Here is a 25512-nt window from a genome sequence, read left to right on the forward strand (position 1 = left end):
TAATTTTTAATGATGAAAAGAATAAAAATTTTATACCAGTGAAAAATGTGCTCATAAAAGTTGTACAGTTTTTTTCGGGCTTTCTATTCTGGAAATGAGTAAGAAACATTAGAAAACGCATGCAATAGAGAAATTTACTCGAGAAAGTTGCACCAAAATAATCTTCAAAATATTCCTCTTACCTGGAGTCTTAAACAAAAATAACGGGAAAAGAATTTTTTCAAGATTTAGTAGACATCCTAACTATATATCTTGATAAAGCGGTACGTATCTCGTCGACCAGCAAGTTTGCATTAGGTAACTAGGGTAACTTGGCCTGTAGCAGCTCTTATGACAAAGGGGATGGATGAAGGATAATGATGCTCGGCTCGGACGAGGCCATTAGGCCATCGTAGATGCAATCGTCCACTGATTCGATTCTTTCTTCACCTCCACAGGCGGCGTGAAGAGCATGAGCCGGGAGAGCGGTGCCGGAGCCGGCGGAGGGGTCGGCGTCGGCGGTGGCAACAACACGACGTACACGCGGTCAGTGGTGCCGCGCGAGCTGGCGCAGGACTTTGCGAGACCGGCGCGTCTCGATGTACTCCTCGACATGCCACCTGCCTCGCGAGACACCCAGGTTCACCATAGCTGGAATGCCGACGACCGTAGCCTAAATATATTCGTCAAGGTAAGGTAGCTAGGAGTAGGCAGGTTCCTTAAGAGTACCAAAAGTTGGGAGTAGTAATACTTTTGATGATTTTATGGAGAAAAGTTTATGTATTATCTTTGTTATGAAGGTTTTAGTTCTGGAGATGCAGGATGTTCAATAGAACAATCATATTTTTTCTCGAAGACAGTTTCAATTATTTTCTTGAACTTTATTTAGTTACTAGTGGACTAATTTGTAGTGATTGGAGGATTCTGGATCATCAATCTAGTATCATCGGGTCTGTCAAAAATAAAAATTAATTCATTAGTCACTATAAATTAGCGCATTGGAAATTTCAAGAGAAAGATTTAGAACCATGCTCGAGATTAGGAAGAAGTATAATTTTTTTTATCGACCACCTTGGAAGCCGTTTACGGTAAAGGTGTATAAACTTTTGTTCATAAAATCATCTAGAGAAATTACCTTTTTAATCTTCAAAAAATAGTTAAGGACTTGTGTATTTTTATAAGATAATTTTTTGATTAATTACAACTCGTTAATCATAAAAAACGTTAGTCCTAAGGTTCCAGTAAAGCAGTATAAAAAAATGGATGGATGGATTTTAGGAATTTTTTGAAGAATAATAAAAATTGATCACATGTAAGAGGCCAAAAAGACCACACAATTTTTAATAATTCTTCAAAAAAAGTTTCTAAAAATCATATTTCTCTACTAGAATAGATTGGGCTCTTAAAGGCTCTTAAAAATGTGCTTCTGAAGACAACTTTTTCCTAATTCGATTCCATTATTTTTCGTAGGAGGACGACAAGTTGACGTTTCATCGACACCCCGTAGCACAGAGCACAGATTGCATACGAGGGAAAGTAGGATATACCAAGGGCATGCACGTATGGGAGCTTTATTGGAGCACGAGGCAACGAGGTACGCACGCGGTGGTAGGAGTCGCCACGGCGGACGCGCCGCTACATAGTGTTGGCTACCAGAGTCTAGTGGGCAACAACGAACTTAGTTGGGGTTGGGATCTCGGTAGGAACAAACTCTATCACGACTCGAGAAACAACAATGGTGTAACGTATCCGGCGCTCCTCAAGCCCGACGAAACATTCATTGTTCCTGACAAGTTTCTGGGTAAGCAATTATTCCCGTATAATTGCACGAGATTTTTATTATATGACTTATACTAGAAAATATATACTATACTTCATAATATATATATACTATACTTCATACTATAGTAATATAGTATAATATACAAGTTTTATTCTTCACAGTGGTCCTGGATATGGACGAAGGTACGTTAGCATTCGTAGTGGATGGTCAGTATCTCGGAATAGCCTTTAGAGGGCTCAAAGGAAGGAAATTGCACCCTATCGTATCTGCCGTTTGGGGACATTGCGAGATCACAATGAAATACATCGGCGGACTTGATCGTAAGCAAACGATTCGTAAAAGTAGCAGTAATTCTCAAATATTTAACATGGTTTTATAGAAAGATATTTAAAACTTTGAAAGCTAGATATCTTCTTGAACATTTATCTAGTGGATACTCGCTAATATAGTAACACTACTTACATTTGATTGCACGGAAAAGATTTCTCTTTTTAGTTAGACATTTCTTTCTTTCCACAGCCGAGCCTCTGCCTCTAATGGATCTTTGTCGAAGAGTGATTCGACAGCGAATTGGCAAGCATAGGCTAGAGGACAAAATCAACGAGCTGAATCTGCCGCAGACGATGAAGACTTATCTCCTCTACCGAGACAGAAGGTAACCACCGAGTGAATCTCCTCAAGAATCTGCCACCACGATTATGACTGCGAACATCACCGTGTTGCAACGTTGCCACTACGACGCAACCGTCCGCTATCCCGTCGCATGCTACCAAGGACAGCAAGCTCTTAGCCGCGCGTCTCCGTTATTAATTAAGCGCTCGACGATCAACAAACTGGCATGGGTCATGCGACAACGCGCCGAGACACGCCTAGTACCTCGAGAAGGCACGCTAAAACAGCGACGCCGACATATACTGATAACAACTCGTGGCGCTCTCATCAGGACAAGTCACGAGGACCGTAATCCTCATCGTCGTTATTGTCATCGTCGATGAGCTCTCACCTCGATACAGTTGGCAAGCAGAAGGAAAGGAAGCGGCTTTAAAAGGAAACATATTTCTGAATTTAGAGCGATACTGTTGTCTTTTATGTCGTGTACACAATTCTATATTGCGATAGAATTAAATATATTTATTGATTATTAGAATTATTCCGAGGAGCGGGGCGGTTTCAGTGACTTTCGCATGGGCAAACGCGACAAGTGTGCGCATGTTGTACGATCTTTTTCTTCAGTATCCACCTTATTGACGATACACGTATGAATGCTGATAAAGATAGAATCGCGATAGCGCAATTTATGAGAATTCGGAGACGCGCGGTTAGAGAAGAAAGACGAAAGGTTATTAAGAAAATACGAAGAGACTACAAGTACTGTACAGTTGGCCAGTAACAAAAATTAGACTTAATCAAGCCTGGAGGCTGATAGGAACGCGTCGTTTGTTTATAACACGGGTTGATGGACAGAGGATAGCGGGTTTGCTTTAGTCCGGTCGCAGCAGAAGGACAGTGGAGCAAGAAAAAAAGTTGGAGAGAAAGGATACACGACGGAAGGAGATATGAAAATTTTGCTACGATGAGGATACTCAGCGAAAAATGTGACTCTGATCGCACGATTAACGTGGAACGATTAATTCAATTTGGACAAGTGTGTATAGTGATGGATATATCGAGCAGCCACCTTCCAATAGACTCATTTTTCAAGTATTTTCTAAGCATGCTAGGTCTAATAAAGTATAGTGATGTGTGCGTGTATCGTGGATGGATATAAAAGGAAAAGGACGACGAAAAAAGAAAGAAATACAGAGAAGAAGGAGAACAAAAGTATAACCCTGCCATAATCTTTTCTTTAGCAGTGTTCGAAATGTAGACATTACAAATGCGAATTCTGCGAGGGAGGAAATCCTAGTGATGGAACGCGATGAGATAGAGGGTAAGCATCTGAAACTCGCGCTGTGGTGAATCGAAGATTAAATAAAAGACGTCTCTAAATAAACTAAATAAAAAAAAAGCATGTTACTAAAAATTAATTATCTACACACATCTAATTGATTTTAATGCGCTGTAATGACTTGCGGAAAATAGTACGTATTTAACTAATATTTAAGAGAGAAGCGAGTGAACACGGGCATTGGCACAAATTATTCCAAACGCGAATCGAAAAAAAACTGTCATGGGAAGGGCCGCTATGTAGTTAAATATAATCCGATGAGAAATGAAAAAGTTATACGCGGTAGTATAACGCGATTATATCGGATTATACTTGTCACGGATTATTCGTCATAACGATCATAATAGTTACAATGACGATAACGACGATGCTGATTATATCGGGTGTGTAACTATTATACTATTAGCATGACAAATCTTGACTGGTCCCTAGTATCTCTTTAATTCTTATGTTTGTCGCTTAGATTAAAGACAATGCCACCCGTCATCGGCTACGTCGATTTGTATATAGATACATATATACATATACATACATATATATATATATATATATATATATATATATATATATATATATGTATATATTATTAATATTGTACAACGACGTACGAGTGTATTGTGGACGACGATTGTATCCGTAACTGCGGAGCAGGCAGACCGAATGCGAGAGTGATATATTATAATATCCTTCGCTACTTCGCGTAAGCGAAGCAATCATCTCACTCGGTATAAATTTTTCCTTTCCTAAACCTAATTTAACGGTTCGCGAAGTTATCATTGTCTTGATTTTCAATATCATCAATGCGTTTGCAACCTCTTGGCGCTTGAGCTCGTTCGAGACTCGGATCGCGTCTTCCAAATTATCGTCAACACTACCTAAGCTTCGTTAAAGACGTCGCCGATTATCTTTCCCCCTTTGAATGAGTCCACCGCGCTCGCTCTACGAAATTTCTAATAATCGTCGAAAGCGACCTGTCTGCGAGAGACGGCCAACCGATCGATCCCACGACAATTTTCAAAGCGCGCAAGATCTCGCACTCGGGAGCTTCGATCGCACAGCTCTGCGGTCCTCAAATACGCGCACTGCATCCGGAAGTGTGGTCTGTCAGTGTATGTAGTTTGCCTTCGCTACCTACGCGGAGGAGGAAGAATCCGATGCGCGAATCTGCAACGCGAACGGATCGAATGACGAGCAAAGCGTGCGAAGATAGCTCGATGTATCTGCTCGAGGGGCTTGTCTCCCCGCAGTTCTCCGGGGCAGTCGGAGAGGATGAATAATTAGGATGAAAACAAAAGGCGTTTTCTCCCGCTCTTACGTACGAAAGTAAACACGAATCCAAGTAAAGTAGAGTGCGAGAGAAAATATATCCGAGGACGTGGAAAAGCGAGATTTTTCCCGCAAGGGTATATACCTTACTGCTACCCGTTTGAAACCGACACTGTTTTATATGACTTATTGCCTATAGGGACGCATGTCACAAGCCAAGCATGAGAGAGAACAAATAGGATGAGAACATTGTACAAAATTATTATTAATGATCAATATTAATATTATTACTGTAATAACGAGTTTCCCAATAGTTTAATTAATTGCTCGGTCGTCATTATCGTGTTAATCGAGTATTTACAGATATTATGGTATAATTTGTGTATTCAGTTTTTCTCTACGAAAGAAAGATAGGAAGAAAGATAGGGATTTGTGTGCGATCGATCGCTAAGGCAATTCGAAGAAAGGAAAGAAAGAGAAAATTTTCTTCCATCATTCATTGGCCTTGATTTCTCGGAACGCATCACGAAAATAAGTGTGATATTAATTGATTTTAATTGGTGATTTCAAAATAATGATTTACGTCGTTAGTACAAACAATGAAATGGATTGAAATATTGTATCTTATCACTACAATTTTGATTCAGATACAAACATTTAATAGCAATCCACTTAGGTTTAAGAAAATTAATTCGCAATTTTTTTGTTTTCTTTTTTTTAATAATATCTTAATCGTTTTCAATTAAGATTTAATTTTTGACGAGAATAAAATTATATATGCACAATATATGTGTATCATATATTTTATTTTATTTCAATTATATATATGTATATTTTTTAAAATAATAGAGACTAATAGATTATTTTAAAATAAAAACGCCGCGCCTTTGTTTGTTCTATTTCAAGCACTTTGTTTCTTTAATGAGTGTTATTCATTAATCGAAAAGCTCTTCGGAAATTTATGTTTAATTGGAATGTATTATATATTCTTTATAAATATATATAGAAATTAGTTTTTTTTATTTTTTGGAAAGTTATTGTTTCATTTGTTCTTAAGATAATCGTTTATGATTTGATATGATTACAAATATCACATCTCCAGAAAATGGCGAAATAAAACGGAACGAATGAAATTACTTTATTTTTAAGAAACATATAATTTATATAAAAGAATTAAATGATTAAACCAACCGAAAATATGCATTTTAATTTTGCGGTATGATTTTCTTTTGTATATAGAGAGAAAAAATTTTTGTACGATATACATTTTCCTAATTTTGTTTCTTTACCTATCTACATCGATCGATCGCACATAACGATAGTTGCAAGACAAATTTTAATAACGATGCTGCGAGAGCATCCGATTCGTTCACATGCGTCGTGGAAAGTGTTTCAACAAAAATTCGCGTGGCCGTCGCGAGAATTAATTTCCGCGAGCTGCCTGCCCACCCTGCCCTTGCAAACTACGTTGCCTCGACAAATGTGTCTAATTTATTGATGATGCGCTATATAATGCGACGATAACTAGCAAGTTATTAGTTTAAACAGGCACGAAAATTAGTTTAATTGAATGCGCTAGTAATCTAACAACAAGATATGTGAGAAAGACAAAGAAAATGGGTACGTGTGTATGTGTGTATGTATGTATGTATGTATGTATGTATGTATGTATGTATGTATGTATGTATGTATGTATGTATGTATGTGTGTGTGTGTATGAGAGAGAAAACGTGTGAATGAGCGTCTGTGTACGTGGCATGTATGTATATTGCGTGCGTGAGTGTGTTTTCTGGATATACTTGATATCCACGATTAATTTTTCCTTCCGCTCTTTTGTTCGCAAGTTGTTATTGCTTTAATTTCGAATTTTATCGTATATATACATATACATATACATATATAAATATATATATATATATATATATATATATATTATTATGTGTGTATATATATGTATGTATGTATGTATATGTTAGATAGTCTAGAAATCAATTTCGACTCTCATGGTAATAATTCAACATTTGCTGTAGAATACACTATTGTTTCATAATATGTAACAACATTTAATATTAGCAGCGGGAATAAATATGAACAGAAAAGATTTTCGTAGGAATTATTCTCTTATATAAATAATTATATATGTATTTAATGCAAAACTGCTCTGAAACTGTAAACTTCAATTTAATTAAATATTCAGTCGGAGATTAATTAATTATTCGAGATGTCCAACTTAGTTTTCATATATATGTGTATATATATATATATATATATATATATATATATATATATATATATATATACACACACACACATATACATATACATACATATACATACATATACATATATATACATATTATATATATATATATATATATATATATATATATATATATATATATATATATATATAATATGCATATGCATATACATATATACATTATGTGTGTGTGTGTATATATGTATATATATATATATATATATGTGTGTGTGTGTGTGTGTGTATGTATGTATATATATATATTCTTAGATAGAAGTCTCTTAAAAAATCTTGAGAAATAATTAAATCTTTAAAAAGTTAAATCGAATCTTTTTATGCCACATTTATTTATATTATATCACAATCATTTTTCGGAACAGAAGGAAGCTGACCCGTCGAAATTTTAGATATGTGTTGTAAAACTTGAAAATATTGATGATTGTACCAAACATCTACGAAGTTTTTCAATTTTTTCGGAGATATGTTTTTTTGAACATTGACTTTTCGGACGATTTTTATAAAATTGCCGAGAAGAATTCGTAAATGATAGAAAGTTCCTTCTTTGCTACTCTTTAAATAAAATATTAATACTTTTCTCTAAAGCATCAATATTTTATAATAATACGAGAATGATTACAATTACTTTGTGAATAGATTGTATATTTTGTAAATAACTTATAAATTTTCGTTTTTTTATAAGTAAGAAAACTTGGATTTTTTTTTAAATTAGTACAATAATTTAACAATTATCTTTTTATTTAGGATTCACATATGTTTTTTTCTAATATCAAAAATAAAATTAAAATTTTATTTGAAATAAAAATTTGAAAAAAAATTTTATTTGAAATATGTTTACGGAAAATAAATAAAAAAAAAGTGGTTGAAATAAAAATACATTTTATCATATATATCATTTTATCATATATATTATATAATAGGTAGAAAATAAAATTTTGTGTATCAAAAATTCTATATATGATAAAATTATTTTGCAATTTCACAGTTCCATTTTTCCATTTATTTCTTATCAAAATATTTTAATAAAGCATACATCTTATATCTGGAATTTGGTGGATTATATTATAGAGAATAAACTATTTACGCGAAATTCTATCCAAATAATTGCCGAAATATAAAACGTGAAGAAAAAGTTTTATATATATATAATAATATATATTTGCTTCTTCTTGTGAACCAAATAATCTCATCATGCATTTTTGTATTGATCGATAGTAATAGAGATGATATTAATTAATTTGATTATTTATATTATCAACATTACTTTCGATAACATGGGAAATGAATATCGATGAAATTGTTTGATTCACATGTATTATTATCAGAAAAATTTTTTAATCAAGATATATAGTTTTCAAAAATAGTTAATAGTTTTCGAAAATTCGACATTCTTTCAAACGTGTAGAATAATCTAACTATATTCTTTAATAAAAACGTGGCCTTATTTTTCTAGTCATTCTACGAAGAAAAAATATTAAAGTAAAGTTAATAAAAATTATAAAAATGTTCAAAGAGAGGTTTATAAGATATTTCCTATTTTATATTTCAATATATTTTGACAAAAAATAATGAGATATCTCGTAAGTATAAGATTCATTTCGTGATAATTTTATTCTAATTCTTTTCTCTCGAATATCATACGTCATTAGTATAAAAAAATCGACTATAAACTACAACTGATTATTTAATACTTTAATTATTGATACTTGTATATTAATATTCAACAATTTAACGAAGAATTATTTGATATTTTAAAATAAGCAAAATAACAGCAACACATTGATACTTTAATTATGATAATAATAATATGATAATTATAATTTTTTTTGCTAAATAATTACAAGAATGCTTCTGAGATTATCAATAAATAATTCACTTATCTGATTTTAGTTATTGATTAAATTTTATGATTTTTTTCCGGATTTTATTTATATCTTTGATTACTTCGGGAAGCCACTGAGCAACAGAGATCGCATTCACGCACATACACATGTACAGCATCTTCCTCAAGAAGGTCACGTGTTTGTCAATACGATTGATTTTCATGCTCGAAGGCTGAGACAAAGGGATTCATGGTGGTTCCGTGAAAATGAAGTGCCTACAGTGATTGTCATATATAGGAGTCCTTGATAAAACACTATTTACAGAATCTGCCATTTAACGAAGTCTCTCGTGCACTTGTTAGCTCGTGCCTCTTTATCTTAAGCGACTTCGACCTACATTCGATGTGCTTTACTACCATCTTAAACGTAGATAAGACCCGTTTTCTTAGTTTAAATTAATTTTCCAGAAAATGGGTAACATTGCGTGAATTGTGATCATAGTTAAATATTTGTGATTATAATTTGGATAGAATGGAGCTACATCGAAAGAGAGGGGAGAGATAATTTAATATTTCGGACATGATAAAAAAATTCAATTCGGATATAAAATAAAAGTATTTCCAAAGTTAATCGTCTCCCTAAGTTTTGATGAGTTTAATCGGGCAAATTAATGGCCTCGTCAAATCTTATTATTGGATACAAAATCTCCCATTCAATAAGCAGTTATTTTGCCTACATATTTGTTTTATTATTATATTATCATTATTATTATTTCTTGGACATTGTCAGAATCATTCTGGTGACTTTCGAATTTCGACAGAATGCCTCATAACAGGGCATTGCACCTTCACAGATCGTCGCATCTCATATTTTTTCGTGATAATAATCAATACTATTTCTATCTTTTTGCCCCTATTAAATTTTAAATATTACTTTTACATTTTACTACTTTAATTTTAAATTTACTTTATTGATTGTGTATTAATATTACGTTTTTTTATATTCTTGTAATTTTTTCGTATATTATTAAATTAGGGGAAATTCAACTGAGATCGATAACGATCCGAAAAATTGCCGCTATTTTTCTTGAAGTTATTAATAAAAATACTAAAGTGGTCAGGAAAACAGTCAAAATTAGCTAAATTAAATGTAATTATTTATTTTATCGCTCATATGAAACCTTAATTAGCGCGATATTTTCTCCAGAATTATCAGAGTTTAAGCTAGCTTCTTAAGTTTATATTCCTAAATTATATATGCATAAAATAATAAAATAAGTAAAAATCTTATACATACACAGAAATTAATTTTTATGTCTTTTCTATAAAATCTCGATTCTTTATCAAGGTATTTAAAAAAGGGCATTTCGTCATTTACGATTGTACGGATTTTCGACAAATTCAATCTTTGAAAAAGTCAATGTTTAAAAAAAAGTATTTCCGAAAATATTATGCATTTAAACGAGAAAAAGTCGGATAAGTTTGGTACGAAATGAAAAGCACATCTACCCGTTGATTAATGAAGTCTATTCTTACGCAGAGGAGAGTTAATTATTTAGCATGAGAAATCGAAATTTATTTCTGGGCAAACGTAATTCTCGTGTAAAATCAACTCTTGGCTGAACGTGACACAATACATGATTCGATGATTCTCTCTCCAATTTGCGTTTTAATCATCTCGAGCGTACTTGATACTGAACGTACTAATTAACATCGCGGATCAAATATTGGATCATTTGCCTCACGACCCGATTTCATTGTATTTTAAAACAATCAGTCGTCATGTGCTGAAAAAGCGTCGCTGAACAGTTTAGGTTTAAATCTCTTAGATTTAATTATAAAATTTTTTTTGTAAATTTCTCTCTTCGACTTTTTCTTTCTTACGGCGAGAGAACGAAAGCGATGGAATTCGTCGTCGATTACCAAGATCACTTCGAGTCAGCTGCGTAAATATGTATATCTACATCGTAAGTTCTGTTGCTTTTGTGTTTTCAAGGCAGTGGGCCTATTCTCCGCGAACAAAAATGCAATGTAAAAATTTGAAAAATGAGAATAAAAGTTTGAGAAAAAAAAGGACACCGAAAATTGAGATAAAACATGTAAAACGAAAATGTAAAGCCTGTTATAGATAATAATCCAATTTTATATTAAATGACTCTTGTGCGAAATTGAAAGGAATGTGTGGAGAAAACTCGGCGAGACTACTCGAGAAATAAAAGCGAACTAGAAGCCAATTTTCGAGTCGGCTGCTGGACAAACGTCACGCGCGGACAATTGAGAGAATCTTTCGGAATTTTTTTCGTGCGCGTAAAAGAGAGAAAGAAAGAAAAAAAAAGTTTTCAATCGAACTAACATGTGTGAGAGCAAAAAATGGACGTCGAGGAACCACCCACGTGATCTGAAGAACCCTCGAGATTTTTTACAAGGAAGAACTTCATACATTCAGGTATTATTCTGTCAGTTATAATCTCTATTTCTCGTGGTTGTTGTATGATGTAATTTTCATCCCGATGTAAATTTCATCTTCATTTTTCCGGGCCATTGAAATGGGAATTTGAAGAGAATCGAAATCCTTATAATTGTCAAATGATTACGCACACTTTTCTCTTTTATCATCCGCAAGCTGGCTCGAATTGGCTCTTCTATTGGTTATTTATATTTTATATCGCAGAGTGTCTTTCGAGGAATGCTTTTCTCTATTGCAGAAACAAACTCGATAAGAGTCGTATGTTATGTTATAACGCATGCGTTAAATAAGAATACAAAATTTTGCAGATTTTCAATTTTTCTAACGCGATTAGTGAAATTAATAATAAGGGTGTCCCAAACTTAGCGAATCAGCCGTTAATGGTAGATTCCTGAGATCATTTAGAGACGAAAATTCTAATACCAAAATGTTGAGGAAGACTTCATAAAAATGTCCATAAGAGAACGTAACGCGCCGATTGGTAATCTTTAATCGTTTGTAGAGCCGAAACTACATCTTCCTTAACATTTTGATATTAAGATTTTCATTTCCAAATGATCTCAGGAATCTACCATTAACGGCTGATTCGTTAAGTCTGGGACACCCTGTATATTATAAAGTATATTAAAATTTTGTTTCGCCTTTTTTTTCCTTAATAATTATAACGCATGCGTTAAATAAAGTGTTATGGTAAATAGGTCTGCTCTGGGCTGCATTCCAAGATTCCACTCATGATCGATCAGCTGTTGCAGAAACAGAGCGAGCTGATTTAAGCAGATTCGTCATGAGAAGTAGTAGAGGAGCGTAATGAGGAATTGAAACTGCGTCTCGTATACGGATGCTCGAAATAGCGTGATTTGCGTTTTACAAGGACTCTAGTTGGACGTGATCTAAAGTAAGACTAGAAAGAGGGGGTTTGGGGGAAATGATATTCTCCTCCGCCGATCCATCTCAAAAGCGGGGATCGTGAGAGTCGCCTTTGATTGCGCTCTACCTAGGTTTTTTTTCCACCCTCCCACCCACACACGCGATACATATTTACTGCGCTTTCGTCTCGAGAGAAACGAAACGCGGGTCTTCTACCTTAGGGGTAGAGTAGGGTTTTGGAATACAATCCTGGACTATTTTACTGGACTTATTATAACGAGCGATCTCACGTCTATTTAAATGTAAGTTTTACGCGTCCAGCGTATTATGACACATTAGCGTATCATATAACTGACACCTAAACTGAGATACAAAACTTATAAGTATATAATGCCTTAATGTTAATGATAATATCGGAAGCGTTATTGTATAATTAGCTGACAAGGGAGGGGCGATACTTGTGGGGGAAGGAAACCAGGCCAACACACAAAATGCCGAAGACGCGATCGATGTCTCCATTTTGTTCGCGATATTTGATATTTTCTTATAATTCCAATAAAATGAGAGTGAGAGAGAGAGAGAGAGGGAGAGAAAGGAAGAGTGTGTAAGTGAAGTGTGTCCCATAGCGAATTGCTATCTAAAATAGTTCAAGCTAGATGTCGATGTTTGTAGCAGATAAAGAACAATGCAACGCAGCATATTGTAATTAAAAAAATTAAAAAGTCATTAATATCACCGGTTTTTTTATTCACCCACGCTTCTGTTATGTATAATACAACTCTGTTATATATATATATATATATATATATATATATATATATATATATTATGTAACTGTTGTATAACGTTTATAACTGTTATATAACTGTTATTTGGTATTTGCTGGAAATGTATGTTCCTTGTAATATATTATATGTTGTACTATATATATATATATATATATATATATATATATATATATATATATATATAGTACAACATATAATATATTACAAGGAACATACATTTCCAGCAAATACCAAATAACAGTTATATAACAGTTATAAACGTTATACAACAGTTACATAACATGTAATAGTGATATTGTTGAGTGAAATTACAACTAACAATTATATAAATGTTACTTGGTGTCTGCTGGGTTGCTAAGAACGTATATCAATTAATTAATGTTGATATTACTTGTCTTCTTGTCTACAGGAGAAAAGAGAAGTACAACTTTATTAATTTTTCAATATTATTAATTTTCCCATTTCTCGGTATAAAACGAGAGACACGTGTAATTTAATTTAGAACAAACATTGCGAAGATTTTATACGAAAGGCGGAAATAATATATAAATAAATACTATTTTATAGCTCTTTTGATGCTTAACGAATTGAATTAAATTCATCACGATCTTTAGCGCCTGGTAAGACATTGCTCGAAACCTTACGTATTTTTCTTGTCACTGGAGTGTCGCAATCTCTATAAAGTACATCACAATCGTCTCCCCGAATTCCTGCTGCACCTGCATCCCTCACGAGACGATCCCAACCTGAAGGTGACTTGAATGATTTCTCTATATCCCTCCTACACGAAAAATCATGACGTAAATTTTTAACAAATCGAGATAGATATGCAGTATATTTTTATCAAATGTTTTTTCTTGAATGCAATGACGTGATTAAAATTTTTTTGTTAATATTTATTATTTTTTTTCTTCGGTATTTAAGCTCTTTTCCAAACTTGCGATGCAACGAACGATGTTGAAAAAAAGACAAAGAAAAAAATACACGTAAAACAGCGCCTAACTTACGTCAAGTGCTTCGCCAACATTTTGCCTGGCGCGCCCAAATCCCTGAAGAGCTTGCGGTTCTCGAGACAGATCGTCCTTTGTATGCATCGTACTCTAGCATCGTTATTAAGAATCTCCTCCTCCTCCGGGGTCTGAAAGTTCGCGGAAAGTCTTAATTTACCGTTGACGCGCGAGAATTTTTGCCGAGCAGTCTGGAATTGATGATTTATCCTAGCAATTTTGCCTAGCCAGCAGGAGCGAGATGTTTCATCACGGTGAGTAAACTTCGAAATCTCCCGGCAAATTTGCCCAGCTATTTTCGCGATCGAATTAGATTCAGAGAATCGTGTCGAAGTTTGTAACTCTTTTCATTTTTAAATTTAACAACCTCTTTTTTTCAGAATTTTCTCTCTAAAATTATTCGATAGAAATTTCCCTTTCATGATATATTTATAACATTATTTCAGAGAAAATATATTCTCGCAGAAATGAATTTAACTGATTAATTTCTTATGCGAGGGAGTTTTTCTCTTTTTTAAAAATTGATAATACTAATTAATAAAGCCTTATTAAATTCTTAATTAATTCTTATCGAATATAAATTGATAACATCAAAAATGACGTGTACCACTGAACGAAAATCACGCGTAGCGTAGACATCCCTTTTTTGCCTGGATGACAACAGGTCCATTATCGCATCTTTTTGCTTGGCGGAGTTAAATGTGTTTTGTATAATCGCCAAAAGCAATAGGAGACCAATGAAACTGACTACTATAAGCTGCTTTGATGAGGGGACCATCGAAATGGAGTGGTCCATCGAGTGCGCCACTGGATATCCAATGTTAGGATACTCATATCCATACGGCATGTTTTCGCTTCTATGGTGCGGGAATGTTCGTTGAGGCACTGAAACATTTTTTTTAAGCATATCCTGTAGATGAGGCGTCGAGAATGTGAAAAAACCAATTTTAAAAGTTATACACACATATTTATCTAACATAATTATAATATTACATGTTAAATCAATAGAACAAAAAGAAAGAGAAACTGATTATTTTTCATCATTTAAAATGAATATTAATACATATGTCAAAATAAAAAAGGGGATTTTTGCAAAGAATTATATACACATTTAAATTTTGATATCAAATTCGTGACTTAAAAAATCTTTGAATTTTAATTACGATTAAATTTAAATTTAAATTACGATTTAAATTATTTATAATATAGATCAATTCATAATTTCTTTACAAAAGATCCCATATAGGGGAAAAAATACAACATACATAACTTTGACTGCAACAAACTTTTCTAACACATGCTATAATTATAATATGATAAAATACATGAAAATATAATTTTCTTTTGTAATTTCAATTGTGATGGAGCGATTTGGTAGTCTCAGAATCGTATTTAGTGTAAAAAAATACAGGAAGTGATTTCTCTCTTTTTTGAAAGAAAAAAAGCTAATTATTGTACTTTTATCAAATTTAATATTTTAACTTCCATGACATCATTCCCCAAATCACGCCATAATTTTTTTCGATCGATTAATTCCGAACAATCGTATGCTCATCACGAATCAAATGGCACGAACTTATGCCACTTCCCCGAGAGAATAAGCTCCAATCTCCCAAGAAAGCGCAGACAAACGTTGCGCTCGAAACGCACGTTATTTTCCTCGCGTCTATAAACAGTACGAACAACACACTCCAATTCCAAAATGATGTCCCGGCTTTGTGGCGCTAACGCGACGACCGAAGCGCGACACGTTGTGCTTGATTATAGCCTCGCACAAAGGATAAGTGATCAAACGACACCGTCTTAGCGTAACTAAAATAGAAAAATCTTTACTGGGGAAAAAGTAATCCGAGGGCAGCATCGGCTGCGGCTGCGGCGGTACGATGAGGGTCGTAGGGACTGGCCGCGTCATCATATCTGGTTGATGGGCCGGCTCGATCTTGCCCCCCATCTCCAAAGATGTGGCGTTTCCGTTGGACGGGAACATCACCAGGGTTTTCGTATCCTCGGCGACGATTGAGACCGCGAGAGCGACACCGAATAACACCAGAAGTATCATCATCACCCTCTCGCTCGGAACGACAACAGCCTGCGACTCGTCCTTCGAGTCGCGAATCGACCTTTTATCCGGGAGAGAGAGTCTCCAGAGAGTGTGGAAACGCGTCGTCGGGATCCACTAGGTCTGTGCAAAATGACGAGCAAATGGAAACAAGATAAGGGGTATCCAAGCGAATTCCTTTTTCGTGACCGCATCAAATTCGACACAGTCGAGACAACGAAAAAAATACGGACGGACGATTTCGGAAGAAATTGTCGACCAGGATGATCATTCGGCCCGTTGAACTGCCTGATGAGTTTACGGAGGCGCAATGAGCTAATACACCTCGTTCTATTGTGCCAGCAAGATTTGCAGAAATTGCTCTGTTTTTTTATTGTCGAGAAAATAGCTCGCAATTGGGTGGATATTTTTAGGATCCTGAGGTCGTTCGCGGAGAGATTTCTCGATTTATTAGAATTATTGTTTATTTTTCTTTAAAAAAATGCAATTAGAGAGAAAATTGATCAATATCGAAATTTAGCGATGTTATTTCAGCTTAATATGATTATTGATGACAATAATTGATTATCTTTAGCAAAGATGATATTGAAATCTTTTATTTTACTCAATATATACTTTTTAAAAAAACACTGATCAATATTTTCGAGTAAAGAATATATTTTTCTTTATTCAAAATATTATAGAAATACTTCCCATATTTCGTTTGATAACTCAACGTTTATATCTCATTAAATCCATAAAGATATCTTCGCGTCCTGAATTCATTTGCCTCGGAAAAGCGATGTGACCGTAAGATTATTGAATCCTTTCGCGATGTTTTCACTGAGCGTGCAATACAATCTTTATCCCCTGCAATTTCTATTTGAATAATTTTGAGAAACTTGAATGCTCTGATCGACAACATTTTGTAGATTATGAGAAATCCAGAAATGACGAGGAAAAAAATCTTGACCTCGTTGTGAAATGGATGATGGAACTTTCGTGTCAATTTACTATTAAATTTTTGAAGCTGCCCTTGCTACAATTTACAACTCAAAATGCTGTAAAATATTAGAAGAAAGAGAGAGAGAGAGAGAGAGAGAGAGAGAATGTGTGGAACTATGTTGCATACAGATATTCCAGCAACGGGAGAGGCGACACGAAGGGTAGTTCGGTTGGTTTGGCTAGCTACTAGAATGCAAGGGGTTGCTATGGCGATGGGACAGCAGAAGGTGGGGTGAAGGGAACTTGGAAGGGTTTGTCTGTCTGCAGCCCTTCTAAAGGGGATGACGTCCTTCGTTCTGTCTATAGTTTCTGCTAGTATCATCATTCGTCAGATGTAACGCGACTTTAAATGTCCATAAACAATGTCCTTCTTATATCTGTTTTATCCCACATTTGGGGGGGGCTTCCAATAAAAATATTATATATAAATATAAATTGACATGTCACAATTGACAATTAATTAACATAACAATGCTCTTGCCATGTAATTGTATCGCAATATTTGTAAGATGAATTACTGAATGTCTTTATTTTTTCCAAAAGCTGTGGTCAAAAATTTTTGCAATTTATCCATGATAAAAGAATCCTCGAATTTATTACATAATAAAAGAAACTAAATAACCTGCTCTCTAAAAGTGAATCAGTGTATTATCACTGAAAAGTAAATAGTCACTAATTACAGCAGTTATAAGTACAGCACTGTAAATCAGTGATATTTTATTGAAAGAATTAGTTAATAATTTTGACTGTTTCAATCAGTAATATTTCTTTCGTTATTGTCAGTAATATTAACTACAAGTAATATAACTACAATTCATCTCTCTATCTATTTCATATAAAATTAAAAATTTTATTTATATTTACTATATATTTATTATATTAAAAATTTTATTTTATTTATATATTACATGCATATTGAACTTGCTATTTTAAATAGATAACGAACGAATAATTTTCATTAAGTCGCCAGACATTTATTTGTCCGACTCATAAGATCGACTTAATATCTGAAATTAAATCGAAGTAATATTTTTAATTTTATCTGTCGCTCTTTGCAAACTTCATATAATTCTTATGACTAAAACTAAATACGAGAGAGATAGCGATCGTAGCGGTAAACAAACGAACTAGGGATTACTGGTTTTACAGTGAAATTTACTGGTTTTACAGTGAATTTTATTTTAACTGGCCATAATCAGTGAGATATAAGATAAAATAACAAAAAAATAAGCGTTTCCACTGAAAATCAATAAAATACTCACTGATTCTCAGTGAAATCTTATTTTACTGTTTAAATTAGTGATATTTTCACTGATTCACTTTTAGAGAGTGCGCTTTGTAATGTTCTAGTTATTTCAGATTAATGTAATTATTAATAACAATTGAAAATATCTTAAAAAAGTGTTTTTTTGTAGATGAACATCTAAAACAGACGGATTTTCCATTATCCTTTTATAGTTCAGTTAATTCTCTAGATAAAAGATAATAATTCACGCTCCAGGTATCTCGTACCACCCACTTATACTTGTCCACCACCGCAACACACGTGGCACTTTGTTCATTATTCACACCCACAAAGATCTTCGTCTTGCTCGCTCGTGAAAGGAGCTTAGTTTTTTTTAACTGTTAGAAAAGGCAAAAAATAATTACGGTGTTGAACATTACGTGAAAGCAACATAAATGCAATTTGCAATAATCTTAAAGATCAAAAATACGATTGTAGGATATAAATAATAAGTTATTAAAAAAACTTGAAAAGGAAAAATATTCTATAGAAATAGAATTAAAAAGTATCATGTTTCTTTTTAAATTTATCCTACTTTATAAATTTCTTAATAAAATTCTTATTTATAAGATTTTTTATTATTTATCCATCTATTTTTTTTATTCTATATACAAAGTATTTTGGTATAAAATATTTTGATAAAAATTAAAGAGGCAAATTTTCGGAAATGTCTTGTAAATTTATGTTGTAAATTCAAGTTTTCGTTAATTCATCTTGCAACAGTTATTAAGATACGTGAGTTTGCCATTGACTTGAATAATTTATGCGATTTTTTGTGTTATATTCTCTCTCTCTCTCTTTCTTTTTCTTTCTCTGTCTTTCTCGTCTTTCTCGCACAGTCTATCGTCATTTCATTACGGATGATAAAAGGCGTTCTTTTTTTTTCAGAGTCGACGAACATCGCGGCTACGTATCGGGGTCACATCGATGGACACGCCGCGTGAACGAGCCGCAATTTTACGCCAACGCGACGCGAGTGAACATTATATTTTTAGCCCGCTTTTGCACCGCCGACTGATACCTGCTACTTTTTTATCAGCATTCAATAGCGCTTCTTCTCTCCCTCTTTCTCTCTCTCTCTCTCTCTCTCTCTCTCTCTCTTTCTCTGCCTCCTCGGAGCGGCAATCAGAGAGGTTCGTCACGCTCCATTAGCCGCTCCGGAGCGACGCCCGACGCTGATTTTACACGTTTACAGCCTCTCTTCAGGGCTGCGCGCATCTGGATAGAGGGATAACGAGAACGCCGCCGCACGGTCGATTAATTATAGAAAAATTGTGAACAAATAAGGTAAATGTAAGTAGGACATGTGGGACATTATTGATTGCCCCTCGCTCCGATAAGTGAACAACTCTTTTGAATATTTCGATATTCCTCGTGAATGTCATCAAAAATTTGCGACTGTGATTTACCATACATTTCGAAGGATGTTGAGTCTCGCGAGTCTTTGTTTATTTTTTTCGAGGCAACACTTGTTAGAAACAAAATCCCCTTTCTCTCACGTTATTAGCATGAAATCTTGGGACTTAAAAAATTTAAAGAATAATATAGTTTAACAGTATAGTTTATTATAAATGTATTTATTGTTGAAAAAACACATATATTATTTTCTTTTGGAAAGATGTGGACTTGATATGTTTAATCGACCGTACCGCGTCTGATCGTATATAGATTCTACTACTGCGTGCAATACGCAACTTTGATTCAGAGAAAATGTTTTCTCAAAATCTAATTTCGAATTAATTAATAAAACAGAGAAATTTTCTTTCTTGAATTTTTAGATATTTAACCGATACGAAAAAGATTCAATAACAATTAATCAGACGCTTGCAGACACAAGTCAGAATTTGTAACTTGACGTAAAAAAATAAATCACGAATCATATCCAGAATCTTCCTCTTGACTCTTGAATGAGAAATGATTCGACATTAATGGGACGCGTACAACCTAAAATTGTCTGGCCATAATTCAGGAATAGAATATCATCGAGGATCCATTCGGGTCAGGTGACTTGGGAAATCCCTTAAAGCCGAGAGATCTCGGCGGTTCCTTCTTCTCCCGCTGGAATCCATATCCCCAACTTCGAGATGAACCTCTCTAATTTTTCATCCCTCCCTGCCTCCGATGTGTTTCAAGTTAATGCAATTTTATATGCACTCCTTCACGCGTATAATTTTGTCTTTTATTTTTAATGGAATTTAATACGTAGCACAGCCGAGAGAGGTATATGCTCGCGATCGAATTAATGAAATGAAATGCAAATTAAATCTAAATGATATGCAAATTTACTCACCAACGAAAATATACGGACGTGAGTTTGTACTTGCATTTTTTTGATTAATGTTGCGCAGGATACCGAGGGAAACTTGCTTTATCGGTCGTTAAACATCCACGATATTGTAGGTGTGTGTGAGGGTGAAAAAATTCCCTTAAGTATATTAAAATGTTTTTCAGAGAATGTGACATATGGCGAATCGGAGAATCATAGCTTAACAAGAATTCCATTTTTCGACATGAGCGAAAATAATATCCTCCTCATCATCAGGCGTATTTTAAATCCAAGAAGAAATCGATATACTCTCACAATATCCCTTGCATGTCCAAAGATTTATCTTTTAATAAATACTTGTCTTCCAACTCCGCCATCTTCCTCTTTAGCGGTCAGGAATGGACCTTCATAATGAATCCTCGTTATTGATCGCTACTAAATTGAGAGAAAGACATACACACGTCCCTACAGGCAAGCCTCAACCTATTTAATTCCTGCATAACTCAATCTGATTATAACGTACATAGAGGCTTATTAATTAAAAGTAATAGTAATTTAATAATTAAAGATAAAATCTTTTCGTTTTCTTCATGTTTTTACTTATGACGCGGCATCATTACTAGTATTGTTTTTTTGTTACGTATAATTATGTTAACTACGATATTATAATAATTTAAAAAATAATTTAAAATTATAATAATTAAAAAATATTACAACAAAATTTTGTTTATAAATTAAAATATTATTTTTTACTTGAAAGTGTTATCTATACCCGGTCATTAGGTCAATTTTAAACGATGCAATTGAGTTTATTCGAAATAGTGAGTTTCGAGATGCTTGAATAAGTCAAAATTTCAGAATCCAACTTTGTAATCCTTATTTTGGACAGAGAATTATGCATATATCTTCTGAGAATAATAAATTGCGCTTTAAAAATATAACGTAATAAATCAGTGAACTAAAGTTGCGTTTAATGGTTTGGATTTTATATACATGTATATTCTTTTTTCAATTAAAAAATTTTATTATTAATTATAATATTAATTTTTATTATTTATTTTATCGATTAATTAATTTTGCAAAATTCTCCTTGATTTAGAGAATTTTTACTATTTATTTTATTTTATTGATTGATTGCTTTTATAAGTTATGGATAAAATTTGCTAAGAGAGGTATCTGATTGAAGGAAATAAATATATTTATAAGAAATATATTTATTACAAAATATATTTATTTATAAAAAATAATATATAATATATATTAATTAATTAAAAATAATATATATATAATAAATATGTTTATAAGAAATATATTTATTATAAAATATATTTATTTAAATATATTTAAATATATACATATATATTTATATACATGAAAAATTTTAAATCCAAGAGGGGAATAAATTAAGAATTTTTGTACGTCGATACTGATTCTTCGCTATTGTAGAAATCCAAGGAATTTATTTCCGATTCATCCCCACGCGAAAGCAATGGTAATCGCGACCTTCCCCAATAGTCTCGCGCATTCACGAGCGCGATGCACAATGCGACATTATTATTATGCGCTTCCACGCCGCACACGGTGGTAAAATCGCTTGCACATCCGACTTGTGCTTCCACGAGTGGTGTCCTGTCAGGCCTCGGAGCCACACGTGCGCATTTCCACCTGCCCGCGTCGCCACCCCTATTCATCGCCCTTCGAGGCTGCAACTACGCTGACCTTGTTCCAGCTTCCAAGAAAAGCAGGTTACGTGAAATTTTCATCCCCTCCCGGAAAGCACGGCCTGATTACAGGTCTATACCTCTAAAATACGCATTAATCGGTCGTTACTGTATCTAAGATTTCTCTGCGATGAAATTTATATTAATTATATTATATATATTCTTTATTTAAAAATGAAAGATCTTGGCAAGTTCTCCCAAGTTACATATGTAATGTAGAAGAAAATTGTGCAACCTGTAAAGAATTATTGTTTATCTTAAAATGCATCTGAGAAAGAAACTTGCATATATGCGATATCTCGACGAAACGCATACAAACTCTCTCGCGTATATAAATTCTGATATATATATATATATATATATATATATATATATATATACACACTGGTATAAATAGTTTATCGAGGACAGAGATTTTATATATTGGCATTTTTATATATATTTTATACAAAAATAGCTAACGTGACCTCAAAGCGCTGTTTTAAATCAAAAAATTTCTGTTTTTATAATTTTTCAATTATTTTACTCATTTAATTATGGCACAAATTCAGAGAAACTTATAATGCTCGGGAAATAAAAGTAATGAGTCATAATTATTAACATTGCTCATTACAGGGAATTTATTGCATTTTATTGGATTTCATGCGGCTGATGTTGCGGCATTATTTTCCACTTTTCAATATTCGTGACACAGTTTTTTTCGTTCATATGTATAATAATGCAATTTTTGCATAATATGTTTCCGTTAAAAACTACATAAACTTCGTACAAATCACTTATTTATACTGTAATGAATTTAAGAATTGAAATATATCAACGTTCTTAAAAATAGTCGATAATTTATATCTAAGATTTTTATTTTTATTATCAATAGAAAATATTGATATGAAATATGACAAACGTTTTGGTCTCTTTTTAATGTCGAACATAAACAAGTAATTAAACAGAACAAAAATTAATTATGATAAGACTGTAGATTCTAGATAAGAATAGACAGACGTATACAACTACTTACAAAGGTTGCTATTATAAGCAGGTATAGTTCAAACATTTATCCTTTGATTGAAAACAAGGATTGAGGGATCGAATGTTATTTCTATTTGCGCGCTGCTTTCTACAAAATGGAAAATGTCGCTTTCTAAAACGTTGAAAGTAAAAAAAGTCACAATTGTAGTTTATCCAATTTTGTTTTGGAAATACATTTTTAAAACATCTCGAGAAAATGCGATAAAAGAAAAATCGCTTTTTTAACTCGAAAAAATTTTTCTTTTAAAAGCAACAACTCGAGTAACACTTAAAGTATACAAGACAATAATTTATATATGTGGAGATACAGAAATTTTTTATGTTTATGTAAGAGAAAGCTAGATATCATTACTTTTAAGAAAGGTTATTTAGATATCCTTACTTTTAAAAAGGATCACTTAAATTTCATTAAAAATAATATACGTATCATGCCTAAATATCTAGCTTTCTCTTACATAAAGATAAAAGTAATGATATCTAAATGACTTTATCCTAAAACGCATCTTCATTTAAATTTCACTTTTCCATTTATTTTATAGAAAAATATATTCTCTTCTATATTTTTAAATACGTCCTTTTGAGATTTTCAATTTTTCGGGTTTAAAAAAGAAAATAAATTCTTTTATTTCATTTTCTTGAAGCTTAATTTTTTAAAAGTGTGTCACTAAAATATTTCCATGAAATATAAAGAATTTAAGACGTTTTACTTTATCAAAAATCTTTATCACACAGATAGAAATAACGCCCTCGACAATTCTTTTTCTCGGAAAAATTAAATATTTGAACTACATCTAACTATAAATCAATCTTTGTAAGCATTTTTATGCTTCCAAGCTGTATTTCGAAGACAGAATATTTTCGAATAATTGCGGAGAAGTTCCCCATGCTCTATGCAATATCATTTCAGTGCCAAAAAATGGAAAGAAAACATATGTTAGTTGGAAAGAAATTTTACAGCAACAGATTTACTGCTCAGAATGATATTCAATATATATCATATATTACACGTGCGCACAAATAAAACTATAGAGAAATTCTAGAAATAAAAAAGATGAATATTTTGCTCTTTTCTTAACAATTAATCACTTTGCCAAATAAAGATTTATTACAGGCGTTTGTTAAGAGCAAACGTACAAACAATAACTAAAATTTTAACATTGCTCCTAAACATTTACATTATAAAACGAATAAAGTACTCTCTAAAAGTGAATCAGTGTATTATCACTGTAATCAGTGCTGTACTTATAACTGCTTGTAATCAGTGAGTATTTACTATTTTTCAATGATAATACACTGATTCATTCTAGTGAAAGTAGTATATATACTACTTTCACTAGCGTGAATCAGTGTATTATCACTGAAAAACAGTAAATACTCACTGATTACAAGCAGTTATAAGTACAGCACTGATTACAGTGATAATACACTGATTCACTTTTAGAGAGTAGTTAGAAACTTGGCTATTTATATTTTCAATGAGGAGTATCGATGTATCAAAGTAATGTCTATAAAATGAGAATCGCACAGACAAAAGCATATGCTAATGTAAGAAATATCGAGCGCTTCGAGAAAGGACGACGAACGTTTGACGTTGAAAAAAGACATAATAACCCATAGAACTGAAGCAGCTATTCAACAAAAACTATTTTAAAAAGAAAAATTTAAAAGTGGCTTTATGACCATAGTAAATTAACAGTAAGAATTAAAATATTTAAAAACAACAAAAGAAAAATATATTAAAATAAAAATAATATAAAAATTAATATATAATAATAATATAAAATAATATAAAAATTAATATAAAATATTTAATTTGGCTTATAATCTTAATGTGTCAAACGTGTTTCTCAAAAAATCCTTTTCCAGAATTTTTCGATTTATAAGACTTCGCTTTTTTATAATCATTGCATAAAAATGTGAAAAATTGAAATTTTAACTTTGCAATATTTCTATTGATTTCCATGAT

At 32.8% G+C, this 25512-nt stretch overlaps 2 protein-coding genes across 10 annotated transcripts in view; one reads left to right on the plus strand and one right to left on the minus strand.

Moving 5' to 3' along the window:
• The window catches only part of LOC145976615 (protein gustavus-like), a 169397-nt gene extending 162320 nt beyond the window's left edge, over positions 1-7077 (plus strand). For all 9 annotated transcript variants that reach the window (XM_083107846.1, XM_083107874.1, XM_083107852.1 and 6 more), the window contains 4 exons: positions 438-670; positions 1450-1780; positions 1924-2082; positions 2282-7077. In XM_083107846.1, coding sequence (XP_082963972.1) covers positions 438-670; positions 1450-1780; positions 1924-2082; positions 2282-2421 — 863 coding nt within the window. In that variant the 3' untranslated portion in view covers positions 2422-7077. The remainder of the gene's footprint in view (positions 1-437; positions 671-1449; positions 1781-1923; positions 2083-2281) is intronic.
• A 6555-nt stretch (positions 7078-13632) lies between these two features.
• Positions 13633-16267, minus strand: LOC145976669 (uncharacterized). The gene is made up of 4 exons (XM_083107944.1): positions 16039-16267; positions 14813-15090; positions 14206-14336; positions 13633-13979 (listed from the first exon to the last, which is right to left on the minus strand). The coding sequence occupies exons 1-4, from the start codon at positions 16265-16267 to the stop codon at positions 13778-13780; spliced, it is 840 nt and encodes a 279-aa protein (XP_082964070.1). The 3' UTR covers positions 13633-13777.
• Positions 16268-25512: the final 9245 nt, after the last annotated feature.

Source organism: Camponotus vicinus, unplaced genomic scaffold (assembly GCF_025532165.1).
Source record: "Camponotus vicinus isolate PSW18456_S1 unplaced genomic scaffold, iyCamVici1.0 SCAF_1, whole genome shotgun sequence".
Lineage (NCBI taxonomy): Eukaryota > Metazoa > Arthropoda > Insecta > Hymenoptera > Formicidae > Camponotus > Camponotus vicinus.

Coding starts and splice junctions, on each gene's coding strand:
- LOC145976669 (XM_083107944.1), bottom strand. CDS start 16,267: ATGATGATACTTCTGGTGTTATTCGGTGTCGCTCTCGCGGTCTCAATC. Junction 15,091..16,038: donor CTCGGATTACTTTTTCCCCA/GTAAAGATTTTT, acceptor AAAATGTTTCAG/TGCCTCAACGAACATTCCCG. Junction 13,980..14,205: donor ATGTTGGCGAAGCACTTGAC/GTAAGTTAGGCG, acceptor TTTTTCGTGTAG/GAGGGATATAGAGAAATCAT.